We start from the raw sequence: 22,982 nt of genomic DNA on the forward strand, positions 1-22,982 counted from the left end.
GCATCGAACTGTGATTGGTGGAAAAGTGAGGGCCAGTTTCTGGACTAAAATCAGTGAGGTCCAGGAAAAGAAAGACTGTACATTTTGATCATATATCTGCTAAAAGTAAATTTCATCAATATCTAAAAACAGTATAGAATGGCATTAACACTGACACGAGGGCTTAACGCCACAAAACTCTCACTCTGAAAGAATGACAACTTTAAAATAACTGACTGGAGACAAACAGAACATGAAAAAAAAGTATAATTCAGTAGCGTAAATCACCAAAAACGAAAAAAAAAACTGATTTCACAGTAAACACAACCTTTCACAATATTACACAAAATAAAAAGATATGTTCCCAGTGTGTATATATATATATATATATATATATATATATATATATATAAACCTACTTTCAATGTTCACTGCTGTCCACTACTTCATATATTATAATCAAAGTTGAAAACCGTTGTGCTGCTTAATATTTTTGTTGGAAACTATGGTACTTTTTTTCAGGATTCATCAATGCACTATAGGCTTAAAAGAACTTAACATTATTTAAAAAAAATAACAAAAATTAATAATATATAAAACATATTGCCTGAACAACAGTAACGTCATATAATAAAATCTTACTGACTACAAACTTTTCAACAGTACTATTAAATACAGCAGTACTAATCGTGTAAAAAAAAAAAAAAAATCATAAAATAATGGCATTATATGGAATGAAAATATACTTGAACACAGACCATTCATAATCTTTCTCTTAAAATGGAAAAACATGTAAATTTTTTACTTAAAGTCTTTTTTTTTTTTTTTTATCTATCAAGCAGTAATAATAAATGTTCGAAATAGATTTTAAAAGACATGCAAATTAGCTTGGACTACAACGGTTTAGCAAATTAGCAAAAACACGACGAATTAAAATCCAAAAAGGTTAGATTACAAACAGATTAGATTAGTAATCAGAAATCTCTAATAAACAAAATGCCACGGTGGTTCAAACCATAGAGGCCACTTTCTTAAAATGATTTTACTAAGCAGCACTAACAGGTATTAGAATTAAAACAATATTTAATCAATCCAGCTCTAGAAGGGTATTAAAAGGATAAATATACCGTAATTAATACAATAATCTCATGCTGAGACCAAAGTGCATGACCAGGTTTTACCTAGCACGTGAGAACCTCTCTCTCTCTCTCTCGACTGAAGGTGGACAGAGACACCGGTCTAATATCCTCACGCTTCTGATGACTAGCTGCTCTCTGAAAGCGATTTCCACATACATCTCTATCCCTGATCGATCCTGAACTCAGAGTAACCTCTGGTGACCTCAAGAAGAGACAAGGGAGATGTGAAAAAGTAAAATAAAAATGCAGTGATACTGATTTTTACTCACACTTTGAGTGATTCAAGTGAACTAACTCTCAATTGCATCGCCTTAATGACTGATAAATAACACACACTTATAGAAAGTGCCCTAACACAGTTAATGGAAAAAAGGGCTTAACACTGCACAAACGACTAACACACTCAACTCAAGGCTTGCAGACACACACAGACCCACAAAAAATCCTGATATTTGCTCAAAGATGGGCAGTTACTTTAGAAGTGGACACTTATAATACATTACACACAACAATAGGGTGGATCTAATCATTTCAACATACCATCTAGGAAATCGGTCACATACAATTCTTGCCTGACTAAAATGTTGGGACATCCTGAAAAACAAAAAAAAAAAAAGGATTTTTTTTCTTCTTATGCCATCTCACAAACCACACCTCTGACTCTCATTTCTCTAGGTTTTCAATCACTCTGCTCAAGCGGATGTTAAGGAGACGGATCTGGGTATCCAGGTTGTCGATCTTATCCTCCAGATTTCCAGATCCTCCCCCTTTCCTCCAGTATGCTCCCACCGGTCCTGTCATGAAGTACATGGCCATTATGAAGCACAGTGGCAGCACTGCCTTCTCCGGGTCACCCTCGAATTTCTGCAGAATGTACAGGCAGGAGAGGGCAAAAAGGGCCACGCGGGCCAGCCAGAAGAAACGGCCAAACACTGTGTGGAGGACGTAAAAGAAACCGCTCAGGAACAAGGACAGGAACCAGTAAGCCAACAGCAAGGCTGCCACCAGGAGGAGTGCACGAGGAGGAGAACTGGACACAGACGATGGGCTGAAGTAGTGCGTCAGATTCGAGGCTGAGGAGAGAATAAAACAGAGACAGATGGAAAGAGAAGCAAAGAGAGGGAAGGGAGAGATACGAAGGAGGTTTTAAGGACATGATTTTTCTGCATCACACACAAACAGTGAAGAAGTGCTATTTCAGTCCCTGACATACATAACTGCAGCAATTCTGATGCAGACTTACAGTCGATCCCCATTACATCGAGCAGATCCACCCACAGCTTCCACAAGGCGTCCACTAATAAATCGACTCCATGAACAAACCCCTCTGTCGTTTTTGAGAAGAACTGCAAAACATTGAAAGGTTTTTTTAATTAATGAAGACTGCAAAAGAGTTATATGACAAAAGAGCAAACATGTATTAGTGTGGACATTATAAAACATGCAAAGGTCACAGAAGAAAATCACCCAACTACCTATTATCTAAATTAACTTTTAAATATAAATTACAATAGATTTAGATTCAGTTAATTTTATTTTTGATTACACTGCATTGTAACATTATTTTTCTGACAATTAAACATATCCCTCTTCCCATTTCAAAACAGTATATAATGTGTGGCATTATTTATATATATATATATATATATGTGTGTATATATATATATATATATATATATATATATATATGTGTGTATATATATATATATATATATATATATATATATATATATATATATATATATATATATATATATATATATATATATAACAAGTAAATACATTCTGAAAAAATAAGTCAGCAATGTTTTTGAGGGCATTTAATGTGCATAATTAATAGACTATTAATTTACTATTATTGTTCAAATCATTTTAAATTATACAATATTGAAAAATCACGTATTTACTCAAGTTATTATTATAAATAATAATAATAATAATACTATTTATATAACACGACACTGACAAAACCCAGAACCTAGTGACCGAGATAAACAGAAAGATGCCGATACAGTGTGCTCTCTAGGTAGGCAGCTCACTAGATGTTGAAACACGGCCGTTGGTAGCTGATGATCTCTTCATGCCTTAAACTAGTGCACCTGCAGACAAAACTATATTTTTAAGCAGCAAGATAACACCGCACAATCTTATACGGACCTTGTGCACAGCCCTCATGTTGTCCTCTCCGAAGATGCTGCTGAAGGTTTGGTATAAGCTCGTGGCCGCCCTCCTGAAGCTGTTCTGGCTGCTGGAGTCTCTCTTGCTCCGAGCCGCCTCAGTCAGGACCAAGAAGGCCAAACACACGCTGAAAACCACGGCTAGTTTCGCTCCCTTCATCCTTGTAGGCGACCTGACAACCGGTGATATGCAATTGAGAAAATTCTGGATGGTAGCGGTCGAATAGAGTTTATAATACGCTGAATAAAGAGGTGTGATGTTCCGGAAGAAGATACTGCGAAAGAAGGAAGGAAGAAGCTGTGCGCGCGAATAGAGCTGGAGCAGGGGGGCAAACTGAAACGGTGAACGAACGGTACCACACCGGAAGTCTGAAAATATTCTTCTTCTTCTTCATTGGATTTCTACGGCAGTTGGCATTCATAGTGTTGCATTACTGCCATCTGTTGTCTCACTCTAGCTTACTCAATTTTTTATTTATTTAAACTCTTCTTTCCAGTCCAGTTCTCCTTAGAAAATTACACAAATATCTCCGTCCTTGGTCATTATTTCCATATGTTACTATATTTTTAACATTATATTCTAATATACTTATTTCCCGTAGCTGATTCTTGAACTCTTGCCTTTCTAGTATATATTTCTTACATGACATAAAGATGTGATTAATTGTTTGCTCCTCCTGACATTCATCACATAATCCTGTTGGGTGTTTTCCTGTAATATGAAGATTTTTGTTTAACTTGCAATGTCCAATCCTCAGTCTGTTTATTATGACTTGTTCCTTCCTCCCCCCTTTCTTACTTTCCATACCTATCCTATTTTGTATCATGTACAGATGTCTCCCTTTGATTTGCTGCTGACCCATACACAGTACAACCATAATCTAATTTAGACCTTATTAGTGTAGAGTTTGTGTTTTTGTGTGTATTGTGCATTAGGACATACTGTATTTGTTGTATATCTTATGCTTGGTAAATAAAGTTGTAAAGTTTATATTCTGTGGTGTTTTACCAGTCAATTTCTTCAACTTTACCACAGCTCAAGAGACAGATATGTGGATATATGATACGTCCAATCGAAATAAAATACAACTTGTAATTAACAACAGCAAAATTTATCACCACCATAATCTAAATCAGAAATCTGCTACTCATGGGTTAACTTTTGCTGACATTTTACGTCTACAGGTCTGGAGCAAAATGGAATGATATGTACAGAAACAGAAATCATAAAATAAATATGACATAAATAAATATGTCAAAGTGTAGAATTAAATTAAGTAAACATGTCAACGTGTAGATAGAATTAAATAAAATGAAGATTTTGTTTTGAATTTGAATTGTATTTTATTCAATGTTTTGAAACTAATAAATAAACCACAATCAAGATTTAACAGCGGTAAAGTTAGTTTGACGTTTGACATTCATTTTTTTTTTTTTTGCCAATTAAATTCTTTGCTGCTGTTGTTTTAATAATATAATTTAATAATTTACCTATATGTGTAATTATAATAGAAATCCAATAATAAAATGTTCATAAAAACATCCTGCACAAAGCTCCACTTTTGGAATTACAATTTTATGTGTTTTATAATAATTTTACAACTTTTAATGTATGAAATAATATAAATCCATTAAACTCTGACATTATTTGAGATAAAGGAATTAAACCAACTGTAAAATATTCAGAATATTATTCCCTATAATGCACACGAATTGTTTTTCAGAATATGCCTTTTTTGTTTTTAAAAATAATAATGATACACGCACAAGCATATAAGCATATTTGAAACTGTTTAAAATGTTTAATAAATATTTTTTTATAAGAAATACTCTGACAACATGAAAACTGTTAATTTCTATGATGGGGACTTTTATTTTAAAATATTTATTTTTTTGTCGATGTTTTCACATATTCGTCGTGACTGCTTTTGGATGATTCTTGTGTCCAAATACATTCTCTTACACATGACTTAGGAAGAAAAAGTTTTTATTTTTTTTAATGGTCATGGCGAGGTACCAGTGACAGTTTGTCATTTTGCTTGACGTTGTGTGAAAGGAGGAAACGGCGGCACTTCCTCAGCAGAGTGACTCTGTGGCAGTGCGTCATAGCAGCCGTTAACTCTCCGTTGACTACTCTTGTTGAAGTCATGTCGTTTCGGAGAGCGATCAGTCTTGCGTGCGGCTTCGCCGGCGGATCCGCGGTTCTGGTGTGCGCGGCGGTCGCGGCAGATAAACACGGCTACTTCGCAGACCGACGCCGGTTGAGAGAGACCCTGGCTGCCGTGCACGCTGCGCAGCCTCCGGCATGGCCCACTGCGAACGGATGGGACTATAACTGGGACAAGTAAGCAATAGAACCTTGTTTCTGATTGATTACTAGTGTACAAATAATATTTTGACGTATCTCTAAGAATAATAAGGTATTACGTGGACAGAAAACCGTAACGTGTGCTGAAGTGGCACCATGTCCAAAAATCATCATAATAGGACGATAAGTGTAGCCTGAGGTTTAATGCCTTGTTCACTACTTGCATATTAATAAACTACAGCTGCTCTGTAAAATATTTAAAAAATAAGTCACCAAATATCAAAACTACAGTTTTTAAGCTTTCCAATAATATATAGTTTGTCAAGATTACTTTAGGTTCAGACTAAGATATTACTGTTAAAAATATGTAATAGCAAGTGGGCCCTTGACATTTAATAGGTTAATAGTTTTCTAACATTAATAAGACACATGAATGTGATATTTTAAAACTCTATCAACTATTTTATTGTTTATTGTAGTTATTTTCTTAACAATGCAGCGTATGCTTCACCATTATTTACTGGACTGAGTTCAATGGGCCTACTTGGGGAATAGCTAGTCTGAACACTTTTTGACTCTTTCAGACGTGATCCCTCATCTCTGGTTAACGGGAAGAGAAAGGAGAGCACTGGTGACGGTGGAAGTCCGGATGCGGAGAACAGCAAACCCAAAGCTACACGCCACATCTTCCTCATCAGACACTCGCAGTACAACCTCAAGGGGGATGGAGATAAAGAGAGGATACTGACGCCTTTAGGTACGGGTCCCTCAGCACATATCAAATGATGGAAGTGCTCAAACTTATCTATTAGTAGATGACATGCTGGTTTCTGTCTTGGCTGCAGGACGTGAACAGGCTGAGTACACAGGACAGAGATTAGCGGCGCTCGGACTGAAGTACGACGTTCTCATCCACTCCTCCATGACCAGAGCTACAGAGACGGCCAGCATCATCAGCAAACACCTGCCAGGTACAGACTCATTCTGAAGAGTATTGGTGGAAGAAAACATCGATGCATGTGTGTATCACATTATTTTGTTTTGGCGATACTGTATCGATTCTCAAAAACCAAATATCGATATAAAAAAAAAAATCATACAAGATTCATGGTTGTTTTGAGTTTATATCTAGATAGCAGTAGTTTTATCTATAAAAATGTAATGACATTGTATGTTAGAATAGGAAACATGAACTATGAACCTTTAAGCAAGGTCTAAAAATACTTTACACATGTAATTTAACTAAAGAATCATGCAAGCACTTTACTTTTACCCCTTAACTTGTACTGTAGTAAAAGTGGTTCAATAACGTTGAACGTTACAGGGACTGATTAATTCAAATGCAGATTATAATAATAATAATAATAATAATAACAATAATAACAGCGTGTGTTCCTGTGGCTCAAGTGGTAGAACATTGCATTAGCAGCGCTAGGTTGTGGGTTCAATTCCCAGGGAACACATGTTAGGTAAAACATGTATAGCCTGAATCTACTATAAGATGATCTGGATAGAAGCATATGCTAAATGCATAAATTTAATTTAATTTAATTTCACTATGGCATCTTTTGAAAGCAGCAACATTTGTGGTTAAAGAGTTTGCATTAATAAAATAATGAAAATAATAACTTAGCTAACAAAGAAAAAGAGAGATGCTTGAAGGACACGTCATACATTTAAATATCTGGAATAACTACCGTAAAACCTGCGATTGGCAAGAATATAGCTATAGAAGCTGGCATTGTATTGAAAAAACAATCAAATTTATTTAATTGGTTATTCTTTATTTAATTTAAATTTATTCCTATTTTATTACTGACTGTTTACCTGTCTTTTTTAGTTCTAATAAATTGAATTTAAAATCAAAGTACTTTATAAATAAGGTGCCCTGACTTTAAAAAGGCTTTTAAAGGATGAATATGTAAAGTGTTGCCATAGTAGAGATGCTGAACTGTTCTTTTCTTCATGTTGTGTTCTAGATGTGGAGCTTGTGAGCTGTGATTTACTGCGAGAGGGTGCTCCCATAGAGCCTGTCCCACCGGTCACACACTGGAAACCTGAAGCAGTGGTCAGTGCAAAGTCTTCAATAACCAGTCTGAAGCCACTGTCTGTTAGTGCCCATGTGTTTTTATTGTCTTTATGTGTTTTGTTTCTGTTGATGACTCATATGAGTCATAATAGAACAAGCTTCTAAGGTTACTGCTGGTGTACTACTGTTCTTGTTTCCCTGCTGCTCATCTTAAAGCTTGATGTCTGAAATGTTTTTTGGAGTATGTTGAGTTTGGTTTTGCTCTGCGGAGTCTTTCCTCTCCTCACGTGGATGGTTGTGAAACTCTTGTGCTGGTTTCAGCAGTACCATGAGGACGGCGCGCGGATCGAGGCAGCGTTCCGCCGCTACATCCACCGAGCGGACGCCAAGCAGAAGGAGGACAGCTACGAGATCATCGTCTGTCACGCTAATGTCATCCGCTATTTTGTGTGCAGGTTTGTGTTCACTTGCTACTCAGCGCAGTCTTTCTTTTTGTGCTCTTTGAAGCTTTCATAAAAACAAAAAACTTTTATAAAAACCAGAGCAGTCTGTCCACAGAGAGCGAATGTAATCGTAAGTATGCGCTTTGTTATAGTTACGTTTGTATGTGGTTGCAAAAGTTTCATAGATGCCCATTTCAGCAGCATAAGAAAAAAGTTATTATGCTTTGGTAGTTCATAATTATGAATTGTGATAAAAATTACTTTTTTTTTTTACTTTTTATGGTTTATTTGCATCATTTTCTTATGTGGTAGAAATGAGCTTCCATATTAAATATATGGAATTCATGAAAAACTGTTTGCAAACTTTTTTCAGTGGTTTTTGCAATGTCAAAGATCACTATTGCTGTTGCTCATACCTCAAATTAGTTAAATGGTTAGTTCACCCAAAAATGAGGAACCTGAGGTAACTGTTCCACTCTTTCAGAGAAAATGTCAAAAGCATGACTGTAATGGAAATGTGTCTTCAGGGCCCTGCAGTTTCCTCCAGAGGGCTGGCTGAGGATGGGCCTGAACAACGGCAGCATCACCTGGCTGACGATTCGTCCCAGTGGCCGAGTAGGTCTCAGAGCGCTGGGAGACTCGGGCTTCATGCCTCCAGATAAACTGACACGGACATGACGTTCTCCAGCTAGACCAGCATGCCTCAAATCAGCCTAGAACTGAAGATCGTTGAGATGGACAGATGGTAGAGTTGCAAAGGATTTCCTTAAATCTTCTCCTGAATGTTTTTTCAGAGTCACAATATTCTAGAATACGGAAAGCGATTTCATATTCATCAACTTTAGGAGAAGATTGCTGTGAAATTTTCATTTGCAACTCTACCATGTGTTTCTGTGTTGATCAGTGACCCCACAAGTGTCTTGAGTGATTTGGTTTTGTATTTTTTTTAAAACAAGCAAGTTGAGAATTATTGATGTTTCTTTCAATTAGACACTCCTGTGCCATGCTTTGTGTGAACTAAGGTGGAATTAACCAGCAAGTGTACTTTTTTTATGTATATGACAAGGTTTTTTTTTTCCAGTAGCATTATGCAAACTCTGGATGCCTTGTTTTGGCGTTGGTGTGTATTTGCACGGTTTACTTGGAATCGTTTATCATTGCTTTAGAAGCACGGTGAAATGTGAGTATCTTGCCACTGAAAGGTTGAGGATGTTGTTATTGTTTACGGCAGTAAAAAATGAATGAATTGAGTTGTTTACAAGTGTCATTCAATGTTTGAGTAAGGTAATGGATTAAAAAAATGTCCAGATCATATTTTACATGAGAAAAAAAAAACATTTGAACTGTCATGCACATGAGAAAAATAGCTTATCGTTTACAAATATAACAAATGTGTTTTGTACCTTAAAGAAATGTACATTTCAAGATTTCTTTTTTCTTGTAGAGCCAGATAAAGTCAGTGAAGTTATAAGACTGCACACTTTATTTATCGTTCGTCAATAGAACATCAAATACTCTTCTTTAACATACAATACTGTAATAAAATAGGACTAGAAATGCATGCAACGTAAAGGCCAGGACAACAAAAATAATTCAATTCTCAACAATAAACTGCAACTCATTTTCAATTCACCAGTGTTGGCACTACAAAGCATCATTTAACAAAAAGTAAGGCTGGCATTGATAACTAAACTATAAACCTTTTTTCCCTCTCTTACAATTGTTTTTAAGAGGTATTGAGACACTGCATGTGCCAATGCTACTGTACTGTGTTTTATTCTAGGAAACAGAAAAAAGGTCTATTCAGCTTGTATGTGGTCAGTGCATCAGTGTTCCTTATGTTCCAAACAGATCATAATCAAAGGCACTAAAGCTTTACGAAGCAAAGATCAACAGGCCAGCACTACACTGAGACTGATGGGCACCAAAGAAATAGATCACATGATCTGAAAGAACCACAGAGGATGTTCTGGACTCCATTCCTTGAGATATTCATAACAAAGCTGAGCTACCTGGAGCTTTTAGGAGCTTCTGCTTCTAGTCATGTAGCTTCCAAAATCAATGGAGTGAATCTGGCAAACGGATCCATTTACAAATCACTGGGACTAAAATCTTGGCCATTTATGATGCGATGAAGGAAAACGGTGAAAAATTCCAAAAAGAATTAAAAGTGCAAACAAATGCATACATAGAGAAGATAACTCACATTTATAAAACTTAAAAAGGGGATACTCACATGTTACAGACCTCTTGCCCCTCCAACACAAGGCTTTTATCACCAAAGCAAGAATCAACACCTGCTTTTGAGATTCAGAAGTTGGTCTTTTCTTATAGATATTTAAGGCAGTTCTCCAATCAAGGAATAAAAATAACTCCTGGCAGTCAGTTGACGTTTTTCTTTTTTAACCTTAAAAACCCTTCAAACGAGTAACTTGTGCTACTGACAGTTAAGTAGCAAAAATAATTCAATAATTTACTAACATGTTATTTTAATTTAGCTCTGAGCTTTTTGTCCCCTTAATTTAAATGACTGTGTTAAGTAGGAAATTGTTCATTTCCGTTCAAGACACAGTTTTGTGATTCCACAGATACATCTCCCAAGCACACACACACACAGACAGATAAGAAAGAAAATAGAAAACAAAAAAGTCTATATGACCATCACAGATCAACCACTGGGTGTCATACACAGAAGTACTGAATATTTACATTTCTATTACGATTCGGGAACCCCCCGGGAGAGGTGCATATTATTATTTGAGCTGTGTTCCATGAACCTAAGAGCATAGAAACTGAAGACGGCCTGTTTGCGAGATCCTATCTGCGGTTTTCATGGCACTAGGAGTCCAATTTGAGCTTTTCATGGCTTCCACTGTGACTCCGTTCTCCTCTGTGACGTTTCATCCCATAATCCATTACCATTTCAGTTGCTAATTGGTAGAAATTGGTCCGGATTGGATTGAGAGCATCTGTTAAATGGGGGCGTCCCCGAAATGTTTGAGTCGGATGCGCTGGATGTAGCTCACAGGACTGTAGTTGGAGTGTGCAGGGCTGCAGACGTCCGGTGAGCTCATGTGACGGACTGGACTGAAGCGACCCGCTGGAGAGCCAGGGGTGACTGGATGAGCCCTCAAATGGCTCTTGTTCACCGCAGGAGTCTGCCAGCTGGAAATATAAACACAGAACTCTTAGTGCACATAAATATTTGTCACGAGACGTTTTCAAGAGCGATCTTTAAAAAAGGCCTGTTGTCATTTAAGTTTTTTTTTATAAATGTTGTTTTCAAAGAAGTTTCCTATACTCTCCAGGATTGCATCTATTTAAAAAAAAAGACAGTGATATTGTGTAACATTATGATGTTTTCTGTTTTTTTATATATTTACCACAGAGACAGTGATTGATGAACATTTTATTTTTACCAGAACTTTAAAAGAACAGCATTTATCTTAAGGGGTCATCAGATGCTAAATTCACTTAAACATGTTTTTTTTTTTACATAAATGTGTGTTGGCAGTGTGTGCACACATCCACCCTATAATGCTAAAAATCCCAGAAGAAGTGAATATTATTTATTTATTTTAATTAATATTTGCAAATCAGAAAATGGGCATTTGATATCCCCTTTAAAATAGTTTTCTTGGTAACATAAATGATTTTTAATAATAATAATAATAAAAAACTTCTGTTTTGAACGGTTGTGTACTGTACTAGACAGCAGTGTAACATAACTCTCACATGACCCACATGCCTACCTTTGCATTTCTAAGTGAGAGTAGGCCTGAACTGTGCTCTTCCATTTGTGAATGCCGGGATACTTCAGAGGGTCAATGTCTGCGTCTCCTAAAGCTGACAGAACCTCTCGGTCCAACTTGGTGGGTGAATCCCTAAAATAAGAAGTAAAGAAAGAAGGTTTAAAGCCAAAAACCTGACTTTTGGAATAAAGATGTTTTATTATTACTATTATTTAAAAAATATATATTTTTTAATTGTTCAGAACAGGACCTTAAATAAAAGATTTGCTTTCTTTTACAGCAAATGGTTAGTGTCGAAGATGAATTTTTGTATTATTACTAGTGCTGTCAAATGATTAACTGCATCCAAAATAAAAGTTTTTGTGTACATAAAATATGCATATATGTGTAGTGTGTATATATAAATACACACACATGCATTTATATATTTCAGAAAAATTTATAAATGTATGTATAATACATTTATATGTAATATACATTATATGAACAAATATATACATGTACATATTTTCTAAATATATTGTATGCGTGTATATTTAAACATACATAATAAATATTCAAAGTACACACATATACATAATGTAAACAAAACTTTTATTTTGGATGCAATAAATCACTAATTACTACAGCACTAATTACTATTTAAAGATTTAAAGAATTATTCCAGTCCTCAGTGTCAACATGATCCTGATTTGTGCTCAAGTAAAAAGTTTTATGAAATTAAAAACATGCATTAAAATGTAAACAAAAAATGTTTAATAAAATAAATATATGTATTGAAAATAATTTAATGCAATAAACTGAATGAATAAAAAAATAAAAATCGCCACATTGGCTAACTTGGTTGCAAATTTAACTGAAATTTACACTTCAGTAGAGGCCAGCTAGGTTTAGAACCATATTTATTACTATAATAACTTATAGACAAATATATCTTAAGAGGAGTGGCAGTGGCACCATATTTATTTATTTTTTTGACACTGTGTGAGGGATAAATTCACAGTGTGTTTGAAGGTATGTAATGATGTTTAACAACTTCCAGGTTTGATGGACAAAAACTTCTTCATTTCAAAAGTTGTGAGTTATGAAAATAACATGTGAACTTGGACCTCTGCACTGAGCGTGCCACTGTAAACTGCAAGTCTATCCATCCTGGCCTTGTTTTCATCTGCATAAAATTTTATGTGGCATCTAACCTAAGGGCTATGCTTAAAAAAATGTACATGACACTGTTTACCAAAGTGTACTATAAAAGTCTAATATTTAGGAAATTCCATCAGTATTCTTATTCCATCATTCCATTCTCTGCTATACTGCTGGAAATAAGTAATGCCTTTCTATCGAAGCATCACAGTGTTCACACGTCCTCTCACCCTTCGATGAAGAGTCTATTCGTTACTCTAGGAGGAGTACGCAGAATGAAGTCCTGAGATCTGTCAAGTGATCTGTAGGAGCTGGAAGACCCAGAAGAGCTGAGGTCTCTTCCCCCATGGTCCCAAGACTTTGATCTAGCAGAGATCATGCGCTCGCCCCCTGGAGTCTCTATAGTCCGTTGGTTTATAGGTTCTAACCTCTCGTTGGCCAGAAAGTATTCATCTGAACTTGCACCGGACCTCGCATCTACCTCCTTTCTTCTCTCCAATCCATCATTCTCTGCTGCTCGTAATGCAGACGTTCCTTCTTTATCAAAAACAGAGGAGTCGTCTTCCGAGGACAAAGAGAGGCGGCCCAGTCCACAGAAGAGCTCTGTGGCCTGGGTGTCTCCACTTTTTCTTCTCTCCCTGTTAGTCCTATCTGGCTCATCCAGCAGAGACATCCTCTCAAACTCAACCATTAGGTTTGAGATTGGCGACAAAATGCAGGAATCTGATGAACCGCAGATGCGAGGGGACGTTTTGTCCCCGTTTGGAGTCCTTTCCCCAGGGCTCTGCTCGCAGCACAGGCCGTTTTTACTGTTGGAGAGCAGTAGATCCTGCTCTGCTGCCACCTCGATGAGGTCAGCACTGTGGGAAACTGGTAGGATGTGAAACTCAAGCCCCCCTACTGCCCCCTGCATGCCATCTTTGGAGCACACAGAAGAAATACTGGTGAGGGCAGCGTTCTGCCTGTTCTTGATCTCCTCCAGGCTGATATCATCACCCTCGTCCAAAAATGCCCCCACAGAGACGGAGTTACAGAACTTCTTCAGTTTGCCTGAAAACACAAACAAAACAAAACAAATTAATAGACCTATATGAAATAAAATTTAGAAATAAATTAAGAAAACAAAAGAAAGAACTGTGCAAGTAGTATGCAGAGATTCGGTTCATTTTTGTGCTGTGCAAAAGCAACCAAGATGGCAGAAAGCAGCACCCTATTTTTCTTTAAACCTATTTTACAAAAGCATGTAAGAAAATATCTGTTTTATTGTGAATTTACACAAATAAATGCAAACCTATTTAAAATTCAGATTATCTTTATGACTTAAAGAAGTAGTTGCTTCCAAATGGAGGGAAAAAAAATTCAAGTGATTGCTTTTGCACCACATGTGCTCACAATGCTTTGACAGTCTTCATTTGAAAGTCACTTTGGATAAAACTGTCTGCCCAAAAGTAAATGTAAACATTTTGCGTCTGCATTAGATCTATTTCTGAATTATAAAATGTGACTTATACCCTAGTTTTTTTTCTCTCTAGAACGCTATATATGTTATGCACGTAGTTAAAATGAGCATTCCTAATTGATATATGATTTTTATATTTTATAATGTAATTTATTCCTGTAATGACGAAGCTGAATTTTCAGCATCATTACTCCAGTCTTCAGTGTCACATGATCCTTCAGAAATCATTCAAAAACTCTGATTTGCTGCTTATTGTGGTGCTTACCATGATACATTTTTATTCAGAATTCTTTAATGAGTAAAATATAAAATAATTAATCTTTATAGTTTGATTGATTAAATGCCTTTTGAATGGGAAGTTTTTATAAAAAATAAAAGTAAAAAAAAAATAAAAAACAGAAGAATTTTATAAACCAACATTTGAAAGCATTTCAGAAAAATTTAGATATTAGAATAAAACCTAAACCTAAAAACCTTTTTTTAGGTAGCATCTTTCTTTCGAAAGCACCCTAAATATGATAGCTTTTAAAACACTGTAAAAACAATACAATAATATTTTTTAAGTTTTGACAAAAAGAAAACATTTTAAGAAAATGACAAAGCTCAAATTCAGAATAATAAAAGATCATGTATATGTTCTACAATTGTCAATTGTCTGAACAAAAATGTCCGATGGAATTAAAGAAAGCTCTAATTCACTCTCTGACATTAGATGAACAAAACAGCGCTGTGCTTATAAACATGACTTTATTAGGCATCATATGGATTTAAGATCTTTTCTGCAGACAGTCATATAGTCAGACTGTTAGATATACATTAACAAATGCACTGTCAGAATGACACTTTTCACCAAGAGGTGACAAGTTTGCAGTTATGTTAAAAGTCATTGGTCTTACCGGGAGATGGGGTTTTAAACCTGTTGCTGGTTTTGTTCTCTCCAGCATCCTCGTGAGCTCGCTCTCTGAACTCCTTTTTACTGAGGTATTCTTCAAGCACTTTCAGGCCATCGCTTGACTGCAGGTCTACAAAACTGTCCAGGAAATCCCAGTACTCTGCCCAGGGGTGACCGAGCTCATGGGCCAGATCTCTGCTTACAGACAGGGCACCATTATCTAAGCAATGCTTAATAGCACTCTTAAACGCTAATAACATTAAATAAGTGTCTATGATAATACCTGCCAACTCTTTCTGCTCCACGGTCTGGGTCCGACTTTAGGATGTTGTGGAAATGGTCTGCCCGTTCTCTTGGAGGAGTCTTCCACGTTCTTCTGAACTCATCTGCCTATATATACATATATATATATATATATATACATATATATATATATATATATATATATATATATAAAAAAAAACAATTTATATAAAAATTTGATGCGGTCATAAAACATGCCTAAACATACTACGCACAAAACTCACTTTAGATGGACTTAAAGGTCCAGCGAAGGCCCTGACTGCCATAACTGGATTCTTCGGGCTTCTGGGTAATCGCGGTGACAGATTTTGCATTGGCTCAGGGGACCAAGGTTGACCAATCACAGCTTGGGAGGAGTTATCAGTAGCTCTCAATAAGGGGATGTATAATCGATCTGTAGCCAATCAGAAATCAGTGTTACAATAAGGAATGCATCTACATTTTTAAAGTATAAAGAATAAATGCAAAACTATACAACCGCTGACTTGCCTTCCAAATATTCATTTATCTTCTGTTTGACCTCCTGAATTTTACCCTTTTCTTTCATTCTTTCACAAACAACCTAAATGAAAAAGAATACAAATAAGCTTTGGTAAATGATGAAATCTTTAGTTTATGCACCACAGCTGCTGTACCTCAGAGGGCTTCTGGTTGTACTTGTTCTTGCAGTTCTTGTCGATATCTGGATGAGAACAGAGTACGTTCACAACTGCTGGACAGCCAAACTTGCATGCAAAGTGGAGCGGCGTCTCAAATCCCTGTGAAACACCAGATGAAGCATTCAAACCCTAGTGAGCCGCCTGCATTGACAGTATTCCAGCAATAATATGTACCAGACATCTCAGATGCTCCAAACAGTGTCATCAAAATAATGCTGGCTTATACGATATTGTCTTTGTCAAATTCTGAGGCAGTAGTGAATGTATCATCCTACAATGCATTATTAAGTTTTTAATCCAAGATGGCAACTGGAGTTGAGCCATTATATCAGAATATATTCAATATTTGAACAGTTAAATAACAAAGACAGATAAAAAGCACCACTTACAGCTTTATCTGGCGTGTTTAGGTACAAGTCTACGATATATCGGATGCGTTCCTGCAGCATGCTCTCCTGATCGTCTGGATACATGAGCCGCATGAAATCTGGGTTCTCAAGAGTGTCCAGCAGGATCTGAACAATGCCTGGCTGGTTCTCTTTAGCAGCCACATGCATCACATTATACCTGCAGCCCTCCTGCAGTCAGATTTACGATAGACAAACATTCAGGAGAACAGCATTGAGAGATTGAGAAGTTTAGATAACATAAAAAAATAATAAAGAAAAGAACACGCTGAAAAGTAAACAGCTCAATTTATACACAAGGGGAAATTAGGGCCCTATGAAATCAGAAATCAATAATTTTTTCCCAAATTTGTTTTATTTATTTTTTCAAAATTTCCATTTGAATGTTTCTGGATTCCAATTTTCTCCTTTAAAATCTCCTTTTAAATGGTTATATTAAATTGTATAACATGTCTAATTATTTAAATGCATAAAATAGCCTTATGAAATGTTTTTCTTTTTTCCCTCTGAAATTCTGTTGTGTGATACAAATTTTCTGGTTATCAAATGAAGGCATAAAACATTCATTTCATTTATCTTTTAATTATGAAAAATTAAGCGATATTTACTTTTTGGTAAACAATGAGGATTTACTATTAAAAATAAAACATGAAAGAAATGTTGTGTGTTTATTCCTTAAAAAAGAATGTTTGTTTCTTTGTAGTAGCAGTAGTAAGCTATGTGTTTTCTGCTGAACATTTCTGTCAAATACTAGTCTTTAAATTAAACCAGACTTTTATTTTGACAGGTTACAGTGAATACCTTTACAGTTCTGTGTATGTGATATGACGGTAGTTTTACTCAAATCAAACGGTCAAATGCTCATATAGTGACTGTCAGAGCAGTTCTGGAGATGTTGTTCATGTGTTTATGTCCTTATTTAGTGAGACAGCAGACGCTGAAACACAGCGAGCGTCACGCGCGCTTCCGTATGTGTAATAAATGATGTCGCGCTTCTGCGCCATTTATTAACACAGCATAACAGGGAGGATTCATATTTAAATAAAATTTTCCAGCTTAATATTTACAGATAGTAGTCCATATCGCGATTTGATGTAATTGCAATGACCTACTTTTGATTTATCATTCAAAATTTGACAAATTCCGTGACATTCTGCGTTAAATGGTAAATTACGTTTTTATGACTGGATTCCGTGATTCCTTTTGCGTTCATAGGGCCCTTGAAAATGGTGCATGAGGAAAAACCTGGGTTTGTAAATAAATAACATAATATTAAGATAGCAGGCTAGTTTGGAAAGAAACTTTGCACTTTGCAAAGAAGCCAACAGCTCACCATATCAAGTGGAAAAACAGCCAAAACAACTTCATCCAAACCGATTACGGTACAAAAGCTCTCACCTGGACTACAGTAGGGTTGTCCCCTGAGCCGATGAGGTAACGAGGGTTGCTCCACACCAGCTCGGTGAAGGCCAGCTCATCTCCCTTCTCCACAGCCTTCCTTAGCTTGGCTGTCAAATCTTGTGTCCGAGGGCTCTTAAAACTGTTCGCCTTCTCCCTGTTGATTGTGTCTGCTTCCATCGTAGATGGGTGGTCTAGTTTAGGGAATTTAACAAAAAAAAAACTTTACATTAACAGTTTTTAACACATGATTATCTTAGCTTGACACTTTTATTATCAGAAACTTTCATATATAACATTTATATTGGGGTCTTTTAGCATTTCCATTCAATTCATAAAATCGATTTTCTATTTAATAATAATAATAACAACATGATGTTGTTGCAACAAGACAGCAACAGCAATGAAGGAGGAAAAACACAAAAAAGTTTTTGGAAAAATATGAGAAATGTTGATCTTCTGTAGTTATTATGGAAAGTGTCAAAATTATTGATTTATTACCAAGTTAATAGTAAACTCTGATTTCTCGAGTAAGGACTCAGGAATACCCTTACTATAAACTGGTGGTTTTGCATTAAATAACTGGTGTGTTTGATGAAAATCGTTTTTTTATCGAATCGTGACCCCAAGAGACGATATGAATTGAATCATATAACTTAAAATGTATTCACTAAATTCTAAACATATAAATAAATCAGTTATGTTCAAATGGGCTTTACATTGGCATAATTCCTCACCTTTGCAAAACACCAGACCAGGTTTGACAGGAGAAACACATAGAGCGCTTTTACTAGGCGAAGGATAGTAGTCACATATGCCTTTGGCAAACTTCTCTGCATCCTCAAGATTGGAGAAAGCTTTAAACCGAGCCCCCTTCATCATTTTAACAGCCTGCAAAGCCTCTTTCTTATCCGTGTACACATGGGCTCTCTCTAAAGAGGAAGAGGAAAATAACAATCTGACACCAACATAACAGGTTTGAGTCATCAATTCTGCACAGTACAGGCATATAAAAGGCTATTGTACTACCAAAGTCTGTAGTACGAGTGCTAAAATACTGTTATCGAAACAATAAAAATGTGATAATTTTCATATTACAAATTCTTCCATTCAAATGTTTGTGTGTGTATGTGTGTGTGTGTGTGTATATATATATATATATACATACACATATAGATATCAGGGCTGTCAATCAATAACAGTTTTTAATTAATTTATCACACCCTTTTTTCTGTGATTAATCGCACACTTAATGAATCAAAATCTGTATTCGAGATAAATTTAGATGTCTCTCCAAAAAGGACACTTAGAAACATCAAAAGGACACAGAAAGAACCAAATAATATAAGGAGCACATTTGAAAAAAAAATCTGTATTTATAGTATGTGTACAGTGCAACAGCAAAGAGCTTTTTTACATTTTAGAGAAGTCGAGTACCGAACAGGACCACATGGAGATGCGAAAAATAAATAAATAATAATAATTAAACCACTGGATCACTGGACTGAAAACTTTCCCGGAGTTTAGCATCTTAAAATGATCTGATCGCAAGCAGAGAAGCAAACCTGGGTTAAAGGGTTAGAATAGACTGTGCTTAAATTCTTTTAACCTGTTAAGGATTGTAAAATTAAATCGCATGCATTAATGTGTTAACAATGACTGTCCTAATATATATACATACAATAAACATGGCTGCATTTAATGAATCAAAAGTGACAGTAAAGACTTTAATGCTGTTAAAAAACATTCTATCTTGAATAAATGCTGTTCTTTGTTTTAAAAAAAAATATTAGAAATATTAAGCAGCACAATGGTTTTCAAACCGTTGAATAATATTTAATAATTAAATTTTTTAAATTAATGCAGCCTTGGTGAACGTAAGAGGCTTCTTTCAAAAACATTTTAAAATCTTACCAACCTTAAACTGTTTAACACAAACACAAGAATTCTCAGTCTTGTGCCAGGTGCCTAAAGTAAAGGTAAAAACTCTTACCATTCCTAGCCAGCGCATCCTCCCACAATGGACACACGCCGTAGAAAAAGGTGGGCGACACCTGTGCAGTTTTCGAGGGAGTCTGTGTCTTCTCCTCATTACAAGGGCACACTGTTCCACTCAGAGCCTCCTCTTCAGGCGGGTTAAGACCTATGCCGTACCCAAAATCCCCATCCTCGCCTGGGACTGAATCTTGGGTTGCTGATGTGGCACTGTTTCCACCGCTGCTGTCGGGCTCGTGAAGTCCAGCGTTCTCCACCAGAGTCCTGGCAAGCTTACGCTCAAATATGGCTCTTGTCGTGGCAGTGATGGGGCCACATTTCAAGTTGGCTTTAATGATCTCCTCCCTCAACTCGTCAGCAGTGAGACCTTTCAACCTGCTCAGGACCGCGTCCATGCTTCTGCTGCTCTACGGCTACCTGGTCAGCAAAACAATACAAACAGAAACTGATATGAAAACAGAAAAGGGAGTTTAACCTGGAAAACCCCCACAGGTCTCATGCTGATAACAGCATCAGCTGGGACGGGTAACAAACATAGTATAAAAGCACCACTGGTGCTTTTCAGGAACAATATACTTCCTTTTTAATTGTTAAGACATTTTTTTTATTGCACATGCAAAATGTACAGACGTAATTTAGTGCACATCACTAGGAATGAAAAGCACCAATTATAAAATAAATATTAAACATTAAAAATCTTAAACATTAAAAAAAAATGTAAATGATGAGATATGACATTGAAAATGCATGCGAAATGTGGCAAAGAGCAATAAAAGATTAACAATAAAATACTAATTATTTTTGTTGTTTGGGTTTTTAGAAACCAAACACATTCCTATGACAGCACTGAGAACCCCATGAGCAAATTCTGGTTAATAAACAAAACCAACACATAATAATTTTGTTTTAAAGGATAATAACACCCCAAAAATAAAAAGAAATAATAATAAATAAATAAATAAATAAACACATGAGGTGCATTTTCACTAAAGGAATCACAAAAACAGAAATCTGTTTCTTTATCTAATGTAACTTTGGTGCTAGTTTGGAAGGACATCCCTTACTTTATTATTTCTCACTCCTCTTAATCGCATCCCATGTGAGACCATCATGCATCTGCAACATCTGAAAAGTTTACTGAAATCGAGGCGTCACTCCCATACTACAATCCGTTGTAGGTTTTGTCTGTATATTTCACGATCCTGATTAATGGAGATGGCAGATCAAAACACGGGGGATGAACATGTCACCCGTCATTTTTGCACCACTTACCATCAGCTAAACAGTGGGGCCGAGCGCGACGGGAACGCGCAGATGTGCATGAAGCGCGCGGACGCTTTGGCAGGGTCGCGCTGTTTACAGTTCGGTTTGCGCGTGCGCGTGGAACGGTCTACGCCTGCTCACTCCGCCAGGCATCGGATCTTTTCAGTAAATCGACTGAACAGGTTCACGAAAGAGCTCTGAATGATTCGTTCATAAATTCAACTGATTTTGGGAAGGAAATGGTACATTATCAAGTATTATTATACACAAAATTAGAGAAGCATTTAAATTTACTCATTTAGCAGACACTTGTATCCAAAGCGAGGACAATGAAACCAATCAAAATCAACAAAATAATAGAATATTTTGTAAACAATAGAGATGTGTTTTTAGCCGATTCGTGAAGATGCTTGGATTGAGTTGAGCAGGTCAAATTTTTAAATAGCTTTATTTCCGCAAAATATTAACAGATCCTAAAAAACCATACATCAATGTAAACCGTATTTATTAAGCTTTCAATTATGTACAAATTTAAATTCCCCAAAAATTCCCATCATGACTGGTTTGTGGTCCAGGGTCACATATTAATGACAAAATTCGATGAGGACTGACGGAACCGTATGAAACGAATTGCTCGAAAGAACCGATTCTCGAAAGAGCCGACGAGTCCCACGAGTCAATACTTTGACAACAATACAGCAAATACTAATGCCAATATAGGATCTCATCGCGTTATATTTAAGAATGAATGGTTAATTTTGCCAATGAAGATAAAAAAGGAGATAAGCTGCAGAACTGGGTGATTAAAAACGCAAGTTACCTCTGTTTTATGAAGGCTGCAGGTGAAGAGCTCCTTACGTTACATGTTCAGTTTCCATTCAGCCAAGCCTATTGACACGTATTGTGGCAAGACAGGAACTATCACTGTACGTATATCGTATATCTGTACGTAAACAACTATAATCAAATAATGAAAAAAATTCAAGTTAACGTCTGAGCAAAGTGTGCCTCCCGGAAGTCTCTCTTTGCTTGTTTTTGAACGGCTTCAGCAGCGCCATCTAGTGGCTGATTTGTGTATTTATTAAATAAAAAAATATTAAAAGGTTGAATGTTTGTGAAGCAGTACACCGTGTATGACGATAAACGTTAAAATCACCTTTACAGTTGTCCAAATGAAGTTCTTAGCAATGCATATTACTAATCAAAAATGGATAAAACAATAAACTGTAATAACACTATTTCACGTTAATTATATTTAATTTTTGCAAGTGCATTCCTTGTTTCATGAAACAAGTTTACCAAATAAGCCACATTTATTTCACTTAGTCTGAGGTATTGTCAGTTAATTTGGTTCAAAATAACAGAAATAACCCTGGCTTGTTTGGTGAACTTGTTTTATGAAATGGGCTTCAGTTTTCATCCCATCATAATTATATTTGTCAATTTTAACGGTCATTAATGAAAATTCATAAAAATATATCCTTGTTTCATGTGCATACTTTTATAATAACCAATTATGCACAGTTACATGCAAGTAAACTATAGCATATAGTATGCATGTTAATAATTCAGTACTTAACTGTATAATTACACTGTAACAAAATAAAGAGCAACCTGTTTAGCTGATAGTATATTA

The 22,982-nt window shown here is 36.0% G+C and overlaps 3 protein-coding genes across 6 annotated transcripts; 1 reads left to right on the forward strand and 2 right to left on the reverse strand.

The window, feature by feature from the left end:
• Nucleotides 1-557: 557 nt before the first annotated feature.
• LOC113048972 (BRI3-binding protein-like) lies at nt 558-3,638 on the reverse strand. The gene is made up of 3 exons (XM_026210960.1): nt 3,276-3,638; nt 2,362-2,464; nt 558-2,191 (listed from the first exon to the last, which is right to left on the reverse strand). The coding sequence occupies exons 1-3, from the start codon at nt 3,453-3,455 to the stop codon at nt 1,782-1,784; spliced, it is 693 nt and encodes a 230-aa protein (XP_026066745.1). The 5' UTR covers nt 3,456-3,638; the 3' UTR covers nt 558-1,781.
• Nucleotides 3,639-5,188: 1,550 nt separating this feature from the next.
• On the forward strand, nt 5,189-9,325 carry LOC113048975 (serine/threonine-protein phosphatase PGAM5, mitochondrial). Of its 2 annotated transcripts, none has more exons than XM_026210964.1 (6): nt 5,189-5,639; nt 6,188-6,360; nt 6,449-6,574; nt 7,583-7,671; nt 7,954-8,087; nt 8,603-9,325. In XM_026210964.1, exons 1-6 carry the CDS (start codon nt 5,443-5,445, stop codon nt 8,751-8,753), a joined length of 870 nt encoding a protein of 289 aa, XP_026066749.1. In that variant the 5' UTR covers nt 5,189-5,442; the 3' UTR covers nt 8,754-9,325. The 2 variants fall into 2 exon arrangements, with proteins under 2 accessions (XP_026066749.1, XP_026066750.1); XM_026210965.1 differs by having other exon boundaries at nt 7,957-8,087.
• A 96-nt stretch (nt 9,326-9,421) lies between these two features.
• On the reverse strand, nt 9,422-22,383 carry LOC113048973 (ankyrin repeat and LEM domain-containing protein 2-like). 3 transcript variants are annotated; one of them, XM_026210961.1, is made up of 13 exons: nt 22,167-22,383; nt 20,082-20,500; nt 18,826-19,020; nt 18,089-18,282; nt 16,673-16,861; nt 16,260-16,382; nt 16,114-16,186; nt 15,849-16,018; nt 15,605-15,711; nt 15,326-15,516; nt 13,201-14,020; nt 11,828-11,959; nt 9,422-11,240 (listed from the first exon to the last, which is right to left on the reverse strand). In XM_026210961.1, the coding sequence occupies exons 2-13, from the start codon at nt 20,476-20,478 to the stop codon at nt 11,048-11,050; spliced, it is 2,784 nt and encodes a 927-aa protein (XP_026066746.1). In that variant the 5' UTR covers nt 20,479-20,500; nt 22,167-22,383; the 3' UTR covers nt 9,422-11,047. The 3 variants fall into 3 exon arrangements, with proteins under 3 accessions (XP_026066746.1, XP_026066747.1, XP_026066748.1); XM_026210962.1 differs by lacking the exon at nt 22,167-22,383 and adding an exon at nt 21,356-21,474; XM_026210963.1 differs by lacking the exon at nt 22,167-22,383 and adding an exon at nt 21,148-21,301.
• Nucleotides 22,384-22,982: the final 599 nt, after the last annotated feature.

The sequence above is a fragment of the Carassius auratus genome, chromosome 30, assembly GCF_003368295.1.
Source record: "Carassius auratus strain Wakin chromosome 30, ASM336829v1, whole genome shotgun sequence".
NCBI lineage: Eukaryota > Metazoa > Chordata > Actinopteri > Cypriniformes > Cyprinidae > Carassius > Carassius auratus.